The following is a 14,496-nucleotide window of genomic DNA, read 5'->3' on the forward strand; positions in this document are numbered from 1 at the left end:
GTTTGGCAGGCTTTGGGGAGGTGCAGCCCATCCTGCACTGCCTTCTCCACACCCAGGCACCAGTTAGCCACAGCTCTGAGCTTAGCAGGGAACAGTGAGTAAATCCTGATGCAGCTTATGTGTTTCCCAAGCACGTCTGGGCTCAGTGCACTCCAGACCTCAAGCACAGCTGGGAATGGGGCCAGCCCCAAGGGACTCACGTAGCCACTGCCCCTTGTTGCTCCCATGCCACTCGCTGGAGCTGGGGACAGCAATTCAAGGAGCACTGGACCATGACAAGGCCTTTGCCCCATCCTGCTGAGCTGGAATTTGCCCTGCTGAGCAACAGTTCTGGATTCAAAGCCATGCTCATTCCCAAAGCCATGCCCCTTCTCCTGCTGCTTTCAGGGCTGTGCTTGGGGCTGTGGGTATGCCAAACTCCGTCTGTCCTGCTGTGCTTGGCCCATCATCCCAGCCATGTGCCTCTGGATCATCCCTAGAGCACAACAGGAGCTGGGGCAGGGCACTCTGGCTGCTCAGCACCGTCCTGGGGTACAGCCTGGGGAGCTCCTGGCACCCTGCTGAGCCCCAGGCAGGATGTGGCCCTTTCTCTGCCCTGGGGCTCGTCTCCGGCCCCGCAGCTGAACTGCTCCGGGTCCGCGCCTCGCTGGGGCAGCAGCGGCCGGTGCCCCTGTCCTGAGCAGCCTCCCCGCCTCCTCAAGGCGTTCCCTGCCCTGGCCCCCCGTCCCTCCCCGTGCCCGGAAGCCCTGGGAAAAGTTCCGCCGTGGAAGCAAAGTCCAGGCGGCCGGACAGAGCAGCCATGGCCGGGCGCTGCGGGCTCCGGGGAGCGCTCGGTCCGCTCTGCTCGTCCCGCTGGCCGCAGGGCTGGCATCTGTCCCTGCGGCCGCCAGGAGCGCGTTTGGCCCATGCCGGGGCTACAGCCCGGCTGCAGCAGGAATACGACGCGGTGGTGATCGGAGCAGGTAACAGAGCCAGGGAGCGAGAGTCGAGCTGCGAGCAGGGACCCACATCTGCCCTCCCCCCAGGGCAGGTCGCAGAGGAGCAGCTAGGTGGGGACCGCAGTAGTGCTGGACGCATTGCAAACCCCCAAACTGCTCCTCATGCCTGGGACGACACAGGCGTCTGGCACAAATTGCAGCCCCCCAGCATCAGAGCACTGTAGGAGCATCTACCTTGAGCACTTCTGTCCCCCTTTGCTGCACCATTAGGGCCAGGGCCTGTAGGGCTGGGGGACGATTCTCCTTGTCACCTGTATCCCTGTGTCTAGAGCCTGTTATTGGGGTGGCTGTGACAGCCCCATGCCCCAGGCACGGCAGGGTGCCCTGTGCTGTGCGCCCATCACCAGCACTGGGCTCTGCTCATCTCCCTCTCTTCTTGCAGGGCACAACGGGCTGGTGGCAGTGAGTACCTAGAGTGGCGTGCTGCCTCTCCTCCATCCCCAGGGGACAGCAAGGCACTGGGAAGGGTCTGCGCTGAGAGCAAGGGAGGGCTTTGATGGCGGTGTCCATGGGGCTGGGGCTCCCGCAGGCCCTCCCTAGTGAGGGGGGCACCGTGTGCAGGAGGGTGCTGATGCTGGCAGAGGCAATCCCAGCTGGAGGGATGGCAGTGTGCCCCGTGCTCCCCACAGGCTGCCTACCTGCAGCGGGCAGGGCTGCACACGGCTGTGCTGGAGAAGCGCCACGTGCTGGGCGGCGCCGCCGTCACCGAGGAGATCGTGCCAGGTACCCCTGCGTGCCCCTTGTCCCCCTGGCCAGCCCTGGTGGTGGACATTCCCCACCACCCCACATGTTCCAGGGTTCAAGTTCTCCCGGGCATCATATCTGCTCAGCCTGCTGCGACCACAAATCTATGCTGATCTGGAGCTGAAGGTACTGGCACCTGCCCTTTGCTGGGCTGCTGGCAACTCCCGGTGTGCAAGCAAGGGGACCCTGCTGCCAGGCTGTCCCTGCAGGGTGGGTTCTGCAGTGGGGACATCCCTGTCTTGCAGCGGCACGGTCTGAGGGTGCTCCCACGGGACCCCTACTCCTTCACCCCACTGCTGGAGGACAGGAGCCCTCCTCGCTCCCTTCTGCTGGGACATGACATGGCCCAGACTCAGCAGCAGATTGCTCAGTTCTCCCAGAAGGATGCCCAGGTACCAGCAGGGGCATGCACCTGGCACAGCAAAACCCACGAGGGGCTGCCCTGCCCCTGGAGTGGCAGGGATGCTCCTGGGTGGGGTATCCATTGCACCCACAATGGTGCAGCCCTTGCTGTCCACCCTCTGTCCCCTTCCAGGCCTACCCAAAGTATGAGGCGTTCATGGGGCGCATGGTGTTGGCCCTTGACCCACTGCTGGATGCCCCTCCAGTGGATACAGCTGCCCTGGGGAAGGGTTCCCTGCTCCAGCAGCTCAGGAACCTGCAAACCCTGAAGCCCTTGCTGCAGGCAGGTACATCTGGGATGCCAGGGAGCCCTGACAGCAGGGGGTGTTTGCCAGCACCTGGGATGGGCAATACAGAGCCTCCTCAGGAGCCCAGTCTGGGCTGGCAGGCTCCGGTAGACTTGCTCACCTTGGTCCTGCTGAGTGGCCTCCAAAGCCAGCTGGGCACCAGCAGCCAGCCCTGGCACAGCCATGCAGGTCTCACACCACCTCTCCACCCCCAGGGCTGGCACTGGGGCAACAGCTGCCCCACTATTACGAGGTGCTCACAGCTCCCATCTCCAAGGTGCGTGCTGGCAGTGCTGGTGTGAAAACACCCAGTGCCTCTCCTGCCTGCCAGGATGCTGCAGCAGCTCCCCACCCCAAGCCTGGCATGCTCTCTTTCTCCTGGGCCAGATCCTGGATCACTGGTTTGAGTCAGAACCCCTGAAGGCAACTCTGGCTACTGATGCTGTGATTGGAGCCATGGCCAGCCCACACACCCCTGGCAGTGGGTGAGTGATCCTTCCCCCTGGGCTCATGCCTGCACTGTCCCCCCTTGCCATGCTCTGTGCTTGGCTCTGCTGCACACCAGTACCCCGTGCCTTGCCCCCCTGCCCCTCCCTCCCACTGCCTGCTCCACTTTGCCACAGTGCCTCAGGGATTGGTGCTGGGCAAGGGGCTGCCCCCAACCCTGCCATATGGCTCTCCTGAGTGGCCCCCACTTATCCCTTCACTGTTTGGACACCTCTGTCCCTGGGCTGGGCTGAGTCCTGGCTGGTGCGTGCTCCCAGTGACTGAATTTACATCCCATGAGGTGGCATGGTCCCAGGGGGGGGACTGTGGGGGCTCTGGCACCATCCTCTGGCACTACCCATGCAGGAGACAGATCCATACCCTCAGCCAGCAGCTAACTCAAGGTCCTACTACCACAGGTATGTGCTGTTGCACCATGTCATGGGTGAGCTGGAGGGACGGCGGGGGGCCTGGGGCTACGTGGCAGGCGGGATGGGAGCCCTGTCCCACGCCATCGCCCAGGCAGCCACTGCCCGGGGAGCCCACATCTTTGCTGAGAAGGTAGGGGGTGTCTGGGAGAGGGGAGCTGCTTGGCCATCCCCACAGGCAGCAGGGATGCTCTTGGTAAAGTCCTGTCCCCTACCCGTGCCCAGGCAGTGTGCCACGTGCTGCTGGGCAGGGCCGGGGAGGCGCAGGGTGTCGTGCTGCAGGATGGGACAGAGGTGAGGAGCAAACTGGTGCTGTCCAATGCCTCCCCCCAAATCACCTTTCTGGACCTCATTCCTCAGGTATGGAGTGCATGGGGCTGGTGGGGGCTTGGCTGTTGAAATAGCCCCATTCTCACTGCCTCTCACAGCCAGCCTCTGCACTGGTGTATCCCACCCTAGGAGCAGCTGCCCAAGGATTTTGTCCAGCGGATCCGGCAGCTTGACACACGCTCCCCTGTCACCAAGATCAATGGTAGGTACCAGCAGGGACACTTCAGCTGCCATCCCTGCTGGAGGAACACTGGTGCCAGGCTCAGCAAGAGGCTGCACCCCACTTCATCTTCCCATGCCCAGTGGCAGTGGATCGGCTGCCCAGCTTCCTGGCTGCCCCCAATGCCCGTGATGGCCAGCCCCTGCCCCACCACCAGTGCTCCATACACCTCAACTGTGAGGGCACCCAGCTCTTGCACCAGGCATTCACTGAGGCTGCCCACGGGCACCCCTCCAGCAGGTAGGAGCCTGTACTGGCACACCTTGCACTGGGGAAGGGACAGGACAGCCATGGCTGTGGATGCTGGGGAAGGAGGTGTGGAATGGCTGGGTGCCCCTCTGCCTGCCCAGCTGGTGTACTGCTCCCCCAGGCCCATGATCGAGCTCTGCATTCCCTCAGTGCTGGACCCAGGGCTGGCCCCTCCAGGCTGCCATGTCGTGTCCCTGTTCACGCAGTACACCCCGTCCGTGCTGGCAGGCGGGCGCTCCTGGGACGAGCAGGCCAGAAACGCGTATGCAGACACGGGTACGTGATGCACACACAGACCCAGTGACACCCATGGGCAGAGCTGCCCTGGGCTGCACAGGAGTTTGCTACCATGTCCCCCCGGGCTGCCCAGCAGGAGTCCCTTCATCTTCCTCTAGTGTTTGACTGCATTGAAGACTATGCCCCAGGCTTCAAGGCATCTGTCATTGGCAGGGACATCCTGACGCCACCAGACCTGGAGAGGATCTTTGGGCTGCCTGGTGGAGTGGGTACCATGCGTGTCAGCTCTGAGCATCGCTCTGGTGCCAGTGCTAGGGGGCACACAGGCCTGGGCCAGGCACAGCTAGCTCACACAGAGCTCTCTTGGCAGAACATCTTCCATGGAGGGATGTCTCTGGACCAGCTGTACTTCGCCCGGCCAGTACCATCCTACTCTGGCTACCGGTCCCCAATTCCTGGCCTGTACCTGTGTGGAAGTGGAGCCCACCCTGGTGAGCAGAGCTGGGAGCCAGGACCCTCATGGAGGCCTGCAGAAGGAAGAAAGGGGCGTGTGGAAGAGGTGCAGCAGCATTCCCCATTTCTCCTTTCTTGCAGGAGGAGGAGTGATGGGAGCAGCAGGACGCAATGCCGCCCAGGTGGCTATCAAGGATTTCAGGCACCTCTGATGAGATTGGTGAAACTGACTTCACCAACGCAGGGTTGTGACAGCAGCATGCCCTACTGATGCCATGCAGAGCCCTGCCCATCCCAAACTTGATTCCCCAGCACCTCAGGGCAGCAGCATCTCCTGAGAGCTGGGTGTAGGCTGGCAGGGTCCCCTGTGCTCCCAGCTGCTACTGTCACCTTGAACAGATGGCTGCTCCCAGCCTGCCACAACCCAGCCTTGCCCTAGTGGCTCCTGGACCCTGCATGACCATGGCAAGCCTTACTCAGCCCCTGCCTGTGCCCATGGAAATAAACCCTGGCCCAGGCTCTGTCATGAGCACTCTCACTGTGTTTTTTGAGCAACTCATGCAGCTCCTAGTGCACTATCCACACTTGCTGGTAAGGCAGCCTTGGGGGAGCTGCCAGAGAGCACAGGCACATTTCAGAGTAGTGAACAGGGACAAACAGCCCCTCACCCTCTCCTCTGCTCATTGATGCAGACTCAGATGCATGCAGGACTGTTTGTATTGAGTTCCCCAACTCCGGGCAGGTCCGGACCATCCTAAGTACTTAGAACAAGCAGGGAGCTGCCTGGATGCTGCTTTGGTGCCTGAAGTCCCCAGCTGTCCTCAGTCCCCGGCTCTTGGTGGCTGTGTGTACAGCAGACACGTGCCCAGCAGCTCAGAAACCGCAGGAGCCAGGGCTGCAGCTGCCCCTCGTGCCTCACACATGCTCCTATTCCCGACGGAAGCTGCCTGCACGTGTCCTGGCCCCGTCCCGGCGTCCCCAGGGCAGATGTTCCGTGCTGGCCGCTCCTCAGCCGCAGCAGGCCCGGGGTGTGCCCCTCACCCGGGCTGCTGCCGGGAGCCGCTGGCTGCAGATTACAGAGCTCACATCCTCTCCCTGCCCTCTTCCTCCGCCAGACAATGCTCCCGATTCAGCCGCCCGCCTCGCCTCCTGCCGGGCCCTAAATACGGTGCTACCAGGGTGAGCTGCTGCACCTGAGCTGGCTGAATCAATATTGACCGGCCAGGAATAGTCCCGCAGCCCTCTGAGAATAGCCCCGCACGCCCGCCCGCCGCCCACAGCTTCCCGCGCACGGGGCTGCCCTGCTGCCGGCCGTGTATTTTTAGCTGCTGCCATTGCTGGCTGCCCGGGACTGCAGGTGCTGGCACCCTGTGAGCCCCCAGGGAGACGAGGGGCATTGGCTGACCCCTCAGGGCAGAGGGGGACACCTCCGGCCCGCCGCGGTCACACGAGCGGCAGGACACAGTGTCCGTACCGCTGCGAGAAGAGCTGGCAGGTCCCAGAGGGGCAGAGCCCGCCAGCCCCCGCACCTCTCTGTTCTTGCTGTGCCCGGAGCGGAGGCAGAGCTGGGAGCGGGACCCAGCGCCCGCCTGCCCGCGCCCCTGCCAGCATCTGCCGGGGGAGGAGCTCGGGGGAGGCTCCTGGATTCACACTTAAGCAATTGATCTCCAAAACGTCGAGACGAATGAGTCACGGGCTCCACTGCTGGCCCCAACCCTGCCCTTCCCCAGGGCTTTCCGTGGCCTCCATTCTGGGGCTGGCCAGCCATTCACATCGCAGCTTCAGGACATTGCCCCGATCCCGGCCGAGGCAGAGGGCTGGGATGAGAGCGCCCTGCGAGGGGGACCCCGAGTCGTGCATCCCTGCACACCCAGAGGTGCTGGGGCTCCTTGCGAGACGTGGCGATGAGCTCACGGGCTATTCCCGGCCGTGTTGATCCTGGCTCCTCCCGGCAGGATCCGGCTGCTTTGACTCCAAACAAACAGTCCGGTGGCCACCGGCACATTCCTGGCCGGTCCCTGGGCACGGCCGGGGCACTGGGTTTCCTGTTTATCCCCATCCCACGGCGGGGCACGGCGGGCGTGTGGGCAGCGGGGTGCCCCGGGGACTGGCGGCACCCCAAGCCCGAGGTTGCTCCCGGGGCAGGTCGGGCGGGAGGTGGGGGCGCATCACCGGTCCCCACGTCCCACGGAGCGGCGCTGAGCCTGAGGACCCTCACAGCCAGCCTGCTTTATGAATGCCACAGGTGATGCCCCAAGCCCTGGGAGAGCTGTGCTCCGGCTCACGGTACCATCCCATACCCTGCCGTGGTCCCTGTGCCCCCCGAGTCTCGGCCCCACTGCAGCACCTCCAGGCATCCTGTGCCCGTGCACCCACTCGAACCAGTGCGTGGGTGGGAAGCTGCAAGGAATGTCTCCGGCACAGCAGTTCGTCATCTCAGGAAAGCCCGTGCTGTGCCTGGCTGCGGTTCAGCCCAGCGAGGGGAGCATCCCTGACCGAGGGAACCTGGACTCGGGGGAGGTGCAGCCTCACGGCACGCAGGGACTGTCCGGGACAGCTCAGATCCTCCTGGCTGGGGAAAGGACGGGGTTTGGGACAGGAACAGGTTTGCCCCCGTGTGCGGTGAGGCAGAGTAGGGCCGGGGGTGGGCAGGGAGCAGGGCTGGGCTCCAGACCAGAGGCGGGGGGGCGGGGGGCCCCCTCGGGTCGGCCCACCCCGCCGCACCATAAAAGCGGCTGCAGGCGGTGCCCAGTGGGAGGCAGGAGCTGCGGGATCCACTGCTGCCAGCGCCACCGCCGTGTCCCTCGCCACCACCGTGTCCCTCGCCACCGCCTGCCCCGCACCGCTGCCGGTCCGGCACCACCATCCCTTGCCAGGGTGAGTGCCAGAGGTGGCCCCGGGAGGGGAGGTCTGGGTACCTGAAGGGGGGTCAGCAATCCCACCAATGCTCTGAATGAGGATGTAGGGGAAGAGGTGAGTTGACAGGGACCGGGCTGTGTGCAAGATGGGGAGGAATCCTGGTGTTCAGTAGAGAATCCTGCTGTTCAGTAGAGAATGCAAGTGGAGGATGAAAGGGGGCCCTCACCCATGTCCCAAAACATGGGGCAGACAGGAAGCAACAAGAGCACAGGGCAATGTTGGTGGGGCTGCCCGTGGCTGTCAGTGCCTGGGAGGGCTGTGTCAGAGCTGGGTTACCTGGTGAAGGGGGTAGGGCTGGGGCTGTGTGTGTGGCAGGGACCAGCCCATGCATCCCCCACAGCACAGGGACAGGGATGTCACCACCATGCAAGAGGGCATGACATCCCTCCACCATTGCCCAGCTCCTGGGGCACAGGGGGGCTGCAGCTGCACCCCTACTCTGCCACGGTCCCCAAGGACTCACTGTTGGTCTGTCCCCAGGCATCCCACTCACAGAACGATGATGGTGATGCCAACTGGCACAAGTCACGTCCTGCTGGTGCTGGTGCTGTGCTGGGTGGCCCCCAGCAGGCAGGAACTGGCCCCGGTGCAGCTGCGGCTGGGGGGACCCCGGGGCCCAGCTGGAGAGGGCCGGCTGGAGGTGCTGTACCAGGGGCGCTGGGGCACCGTGTGCGATGACGGCTTCGACTTCCATGCGGCCACGGTGGCCTGCCGACAGCTGGGTTACAGCGCAGCCATCACCTGGACCCACAGTGCCACCTACGGCCAAGGGGAAGGTACGGGGCAGGTGGGGAATGGGGGCAGGGGGTCCCCACGGGGGCAGCGTGCTTCCCGCTGGCTGTGGGAGCCTCCCCACAGGGCCGTGGGTGCAGACAGCTTGCGGGACACACTGCATGGGGCTGTGGTGCTGTGTCCCTAGGCCCCATCTGGCTGGACAACGTGCGATGCGGGGGCAGTGAAGGCTCCCTGGCAGAGTGTGCCCACAATGGCTGGGGCATCAGTGACTGCCACCATGGCGAGGATGCTGGTGTGGTGTGCTCAGGACAGCGCCTGCCTGGCAACTCCCCCCAGGCCACCACTGCTGGTAACCTGGGAGAGGTGAGTGGGGGCCCGTGGTGTGTGCCTGTGGCCAGCAGGTACACCAGGGCGACTGGAGCACGTCCCACTAACCCTTCCCCTGCCCTTTTCTGAATGCTCTGCCCTCGATGCGGGAGCCCCAGGCCCACGCCATGCCCACTGTGGCAGGTGTTGGGACTAACCCTGGAGGAGGTGCGGCTCAAGCCCATCCTGGCACGGGCCAAGCTGAGCATGCCAGTGATAGAGGGTGCTGTGGAGGTGAAGCACAACGGGCGCTGGAGGCAGGTGTGTGATGCCAACTGGACCAGGAACAACAGCCGCGTGGTGTGCGGGATGCTGGGCTTCCCCCGGGAGAAGCACGTCAACACCAGCTTCTACCGGTAGGGATGAGGGAGACACGAGCTGCTCCTGGGCATGGGGGGCAGGCTGAGCACACTGTGGGGACTGGAGGAGTGGTCAGAGGAGGGCTGCACATATGGGTGGGTGTGCGAGGTGCCGGTATGGCAGCCTGGATCCCCATCTTGGCCTTTGACAAGGGTCAGTTAGGCTTACAGCATTCAGAGAGAGGTCTTTGGGGATGGTCACCATCATGGCTGGCAAAGTGTGGGACAAAGGAGAGGAAAGACAAGTGTCCCTTGGTCCCTCCCACCCCGTCTCAGCCTGGAACTATAAATACAACCTATAATGAGCCCCTACGGGTGCCAGGAGTCGCACAGTCCCGCTGGGACACATGGTACAGACGGGCTTGGCACAGTAATTGCCAGTGGGGAGAGAATATGACGTACCCTGGGGTCTCCATCTCCTGCCAGGGAGGGCAGAAATGATGGGGCAGGGGGTTCAGAGTTGGGCAGTGTCAGCATGCTCCCTCATCTCCTGGCTCTGTACACCCACAGAAAGCTCTGGAACAAGAAACTGAAGGACCCTAACTCCAGGTAGGACTCAGCACTGTGCATGGTGGGCAGGGCACCTTGAATGGGCGCCCAGCATGAGCACTGGGTGGGAGAGAGTCTCTGGCACCTGAGCTGACCCTGGCCCTTCTCCTCTCCCTTGGCAGCCTGAAGAGCCTCAGCCAGAAGAACAGCTTCTGGGTGCACAGGGTGCGGTGTCAGGGCTCAGAGCCCCACCTGGCCCGCTGCCCTGTGCAGATGGCCCCACCAGCCCCCCGCCAGCATGCCTGCCCCCACGGCATGCACGCCATCGTCAGCTGCCTCCCTGGGCCTGCCTTCCAGAAGGGCACGGGCAAGGGCAAGAACAAGACCGCCCCAGGAAAGGTGAGCCCTTGCAGAGTTCCACAGCCTCAGAGTCCCAGGGCTGAGCAGCACTCAGCCACCCCATTTGCACTTGAGGGGGGGGCTGGCTGTGCCCTGGTTGCTGACTGACTGCTCTCCGTGCCCAGGTGCTCCCGGTGCGGCTGCGAGCGGGCACCCACGCTGGTGAGGGCCGGGTGGAGGTGCTGCGCCATGGGCAGTGGGGCACCGTGTGTGACAAGCAGTGGGACCTGGCTGCAGCCAGTGTGGTGTGCCGGCAGCTGGGCTATGGGACGGCAAAGCAGGCCCTGATGGGAGCCCGGATGGGACAAGGTGAGGCAGGTGTTACAGCATGGGCTTGGGAAACCTCTGGGCTTGGAGGGGTACAATGGGGAAATCAACCGGTGTAATGTGCCCTGCTGGACAATCCTGGGATGCTCACGCAGCTCCAGCCTGCCCTGGGATGAGGCTACCCTGTCTGCTCCTGCCATGGGCAGCCCCATTCCCATAAAGAATGCCCACACCAGGGGAAGGAGGATGAAGGTCCTGCTCCAGGATGGTCATGGAGCAGGGAGCACTGACCCTTCCTGTGCTTTAGGTCTGGGGCCCATCCATATGAGCAATGTGCAGTGCACTGGCCATGAGCGCTCCCTGGGCGAGTGTCACTTCCAGGACGCTGAGCAGAATGGGTGTCGGCACGAGGCTGATGCTGCTGTCCGCTGCCACATGCCCTACATGGACTTCAAGAGCCAGGTGAGTCCCTGCCTCCTTCCCAGGCCTGTTGAACTGCAGCCCCATTGCACAGTCCCTGCTCCCCAGCTCTATGCCCAGTGTGGGTGCTCAGAGCAGCCCTGGGGTGACCCAGGGGATGGGGGGACACAGAGCAGCATCCTGATGGGGCCCTGCAGGGTGATCTGGTGGCAAAATTGGTCTTGTAGGGAGGAAAGGAGGAAGAGGAAGATGAGGGAGATGTTCAGCTGGATGTGCAGGGCTGCTTGTCCCATTGCAGTGTGGGGTGGGAGAGCTGCCGGTCTGTGCCACATTCCAGTTCTGCCCCTCTCTGCCAACAGGTGCGGCTGGCTGGGGGCCGCAACCCCGAGGAAGGCGTGGTGGAGGTGCTGGTGCCAGTGCAGGGGCAGCTGCAGTGGGGTGCAGTGTGTGGTGCACAGTGGGGCCTGAACGAGGCCATGGTGGTCTGCAGGCAGCTGGGGCTGGGCTTTGCCAGCCATGCCCTCCAGGTGAGTGGGGTACCAGCCTGGGGCCAGACTGCAGGGGTCCTGCAGGATGGACAGTGTGGGCATGGTGTGGCCAGGGACTCTGAGATGGGACAGTGGGGGCAGTGGCGGCAGTGTTAGGGCAGGAGAGGAGGCAGGTGGGTACTGGCAAGGGCTGCAAGGACTGGCCCAAGCACTGTGCTCCTCCTCTGTTCAGGAGACGTGGTACTGGGCAGGCAGCCCCGGTGCCAGCCAGGTTGTGATGAGCGGCGTGCGCTGTGCCGGCACCGAGCTGGCCCTCCAGCAGTGCCAGCGCCATGGCCCTGTCCACTGCCCCAGCGGCGGGGGACGCTTCTCAGCAGGGGTCACCTGCACTGCCCGTGAGTAGCAGGAGCCCATGGGGTACTGCTGGGAGGGGGCACCCCCCTTCTCCTGGAGGAGAGTAGGGGGTGCTATGCAGGGTGGGGATCACCTTCTCCATCCCCGCTGATGCCCTCCAGATGCCCCAGACCTGGTGATGAACGCCCAGCTGGTGCAGGAGACAGCCTACCTGGAGGACCGCCCCCTGGGGCTGCTGTACTGTGCCCATGAGGAGCGCTGCCTCTCCCGCTCTGCTGACAACATGCAGTGGCCCTACGGCCACCGCCGCCTTCTTCGCTTCTCCTCCCAGATCCACAACCTGGGAAGAGCCGATTTCCGACCGAGGATGGGGCGTCATGCCTGGACTTGGCACCAGTGCCACCGGTGAGTGTCCCATAGGCAGGGGCTGGCAAGGAGCTGTCCTCTCCTTGGGCCAGGCAGGGCATGGTGGCACCCGTCCCACCCGGGGTAATTAACAGCGTCTGAGCCAGCACTGTCATTACGGCTTTATTTGGCTTCAGGGCTGTAATTTGCTGAGTCCCTGGGTGCTGCCCTGCCGGAAGTTCTGCCGGGGTTGCCTGGGACAGCCACGTGCTCCCTGGCCGGGCACTGGTCCTGTGCTGAGCCCCTGTCCCCACAGACACTTCCACAGCATCGAGGTCTTTACCCACTATGATCTGCTGACGCTCAATGGCTCCAAGGTGGCCGAGGGGCACAAGGCCAGCTTTTGCCTGGAAGACACCAACTGCCCCGAAGGTAGGTGCCATCTGCAGAGCTGACAGTGGCCCAGTTCTGCTCCCCAAGGGGGCTCTGTCTGTGCCTCCCTCACCTCCCTCCTTGCTGCAGGTCTTCAGCGACGCTTTGCCTGTGCCAACTTTGGTGAGCAGGGGGTGAGTGTGGGGTGCTGGGACACCTACCGCCATGACATCGACTGCCAGTGGATCGACATCACCGATGTGCCACCAGGCAGCTACACCTTCCAGGTATGGGGATGGAGGGGTGGGGGACACCAGCCTACCAGATCTCAGGGCTGGGGAGTCCCCTCTATGAGTACAACAGCATCCCTCACCCTGCACATCAGGGTGCTGCTCTGTACCCTGCTGTGCGTGCCACAGCCCTGCTTGGCCAGGGCACAGCAGAGGTGCTTCCAGCCCTGCCTCTTGCCCTCCCCAGGTGGTCGTGAACCCCAAGCACGAGGTGGCTGAGTCGGACTTCTCCAACAACGTGATGAGGTGCCAGTGCAAGTATGATGGGCAGCGTGTCTGGATGCATGGCTGCCACACAAGTAAGGAGGGATGGGAGCCTAGGGGCTATGGCAGGCAGGGTGAGGGAAGTGATGAGGTTGGGGGTGCCAGAGGTTTCTTGTGCCCCCACACGCACACCTACCCCCACAACATCACTCTCCCCAGGTGATGCCTACGGTGCCGACGTGGTGAGCGACATGGAGAGACGGGAGCGCCTGGCCAACAACCTCGTGTGAACCCCTGCCATTGGCGTGGTCCCACGGGAGAGCCCGACTCCTGCACCTTGGCCCCTGTGCCCTGGCAGCACCCGACTGAGCTCAGGGACTTGCAGACTTGTGTATTTATTGATGCTGCTGCAGAGGAGGGAGATGAGCGCCAGGGGTGGTGGGGAGTGCCTGGGGGTGCCCGTGCTGCCAGCGGGATTGGAAAAAGTGGCCCAAGTACTGCAGCAGGCCTCACCTCCACAGCCCCAGGGCCCCCAGGACAACTACCTCAGCCTGCCCAGCCCCCCCTGCTCCAGCAGACTCAGGACAGTACCCAGCCACCCATGCACCAGTCCTGTCTTCAATAAAGGTTCTGTGAGTTGGGAGCAGGGTACTGTGCTGTAGAAGAGGAGCTACTCCTTTATCAATCCCATCATCACCTCCTCTTTTCCCTGCACTCATTCCTATTAGGATCATGAAGCCAGTCCCCAGATGGGAACAATTTGGTCTAGGCAATGTGTCCCCAGCTAGGCAGTGTTCCCTCTGTGACACCCAGGGCCACCAACTCCCTGGCTGTCTGCACGTGGCTGGCATCAAGCAGCTCTGCCTTGCCATCAGTGGTCCCCATGGCCCTGAACTGGCTAATCCTGTGCATGCAAAAAGACCCAACCAGCTCTGTGGCAGCATGGGCTGGCAGCCAGCCCAGCGGCCACAGTGTATGCAGCTGACATGCTGGGCTTTCCCAGGCTGTCCTGGCAGCTTCCCAGACATGGGAGCTGTGGTAGGGCCACTCTGTCCCTCAAAGGAACACTGTGCTCTTGCTCTCTGTTTCTTACCTCCCGTGGTCTCTTTTTTCTTATAACAGGAAATAAAAGGGAATGTCACCAACACACTCTGTACTGTCTGTTCCCCAGATCGCCAGCCACGGGGCAGTGCCACCCCTCTCCTTGCATACCTGTGTCCATTCCTGCCTCACTGGCAGGCACCAGCCCAGAGTGGGGGGCTGCCAGCACCCACCTCGGCCCAGGACAAGTCAGGCTGCACCCACACGTGATGGTCCCTGCACGTGGAGTTGCTGCTGGGAACACAGGGATGCACTGGAGGGGCCCGAGGCCAGAGACCGTGGCAAGGCACGTGCTGGTGGAGGCTCACCCGGCCAGGCTGGGGCTTTGAGGGATGCTGGATGGCCAGGAAGATGTTTTCCACATGAGAGCAGCTTTGCTCCCTGGAATTTCCACCGGCCAAGCCACGAGCATCCGGGAACGGCAGCCGAGATGGCTCCCAGCTGGCAGCGCTGCCGGATGGCGCAGGGGCAGGCAGCCACCGCCACGGGGTCATGACCAGCTCTGCTGCTGCCAAGCTGGGGGACAGCCAGGGGACACGGGGCAGCCACATGAG

General features: G+C 63.4%; 2 protein-coding genes across 4 annotated transcripts; both read left to right on the forward strand.

Moving 5' to 3' along the window:
* The first annotated feature begins 745 nt into the window (after positions 1 to 745).
* PYROXD2 (pyridine nucleotide-disulphide oxidoreductase domain 2) lies at positions 746 to 5,360 on the forward strand. The gene is made up of 16 exons (XM_066554817.1): positions 746 to 962; positions 1,381 to 1,400; positions 1,628 to 1,721; positions 1,795 to 1,868; positions 1,988 to 2,134; positions 2,278 to 2,431; positions 2,647 to 2,708; positions 2,819 to 2,916; positions 3,337 to 3,478; positions 3,571 to 3,705; positions 3,805 to 3,877; positions 3,979 to 4,135; positions 4,266 to 4,420; positions 4,540 to 4,646; positions 4,752 to 4,872; positions 4,976 to 5,360. The coding sequence occupies exons 1-16, from the start codon at positions 800 to 802 to the stop codon at positions 5,044 to 5,046; spliced, it is 1,773 nt and encodes a 590-aa protein (XP_066410914.1). The 5' UTR covers positions 746 to 799; the 3' UTR covers positions 5,047 to 5,360.
* Positions 5,361 to 8,240: 2,880 nt separating this feature from the next.
* LOXL4 (lysyl oxidase like 4) lies at positions 8,241 to 13,261 on the forward strand. Of its 3 annotated transcripts, XM_066554732.1 has the most exons (15): positions 8,253 to 8,529; positions 8,673 to 8,851; positions 8,887 to 8,889; positions 8,999 to 9,210; positions 9,724 to 9,762; positions 9,885 to 10,101; positions 10,227 to 10,410; positions 10,676 to 10,830; positions 11,148 to 11,315; positions 11,509 to 11,671; positions 11,792 to 12,035; positions 12,292 to 12,407; positions 12,498 to 12,634; positions 12,825 to 12,936; positions 13,061 to 13,261. In XM_066554732.1, exons 1-15 carry the CDS (start codon positions 8,253 to 8,255, stop codon positions 13,129 to 13,131), a joined length of 2,277 nt encoding a protein of 758 aa, XP_066410829.1. In that variant the 3' UTR covers positions 13,132 to 13,261. The 3 variants fall into 3 exon arrangements, with proteins under 3 accessions (XP_066410827.1, XP_066410829.1, XP_066410828.1); XM_066554730.1 differs by lacking the exon at positions 8,887 to 8,889 and having other exon boundaries at positions 8,241 to 8,529; XM_066554731.1 differs by lacking the exon at positions 8,887 to 8,889 and having other exon boundaries at positions 8,256 to 8,529; positions 9,885 to 10,116.
* The last annotated feature ends 1,235 nt before the right edge of the window (positions 13,262 to 14,496 follow it).

Source organism: Molothrus aeneus, chromosome 8, assembly GCF_037042795.1.
Source record: "Molothrus aeneus isolate 106 chromosome 8, BPBGC_Maene_1.0, whole genome shotgun sequence".
Lineage (NCBI taxonomy): Eukaryota > Metazoa > Chordata > Aves > Passeriformes > Icteridae > Molothrus > Molothrus aeneus.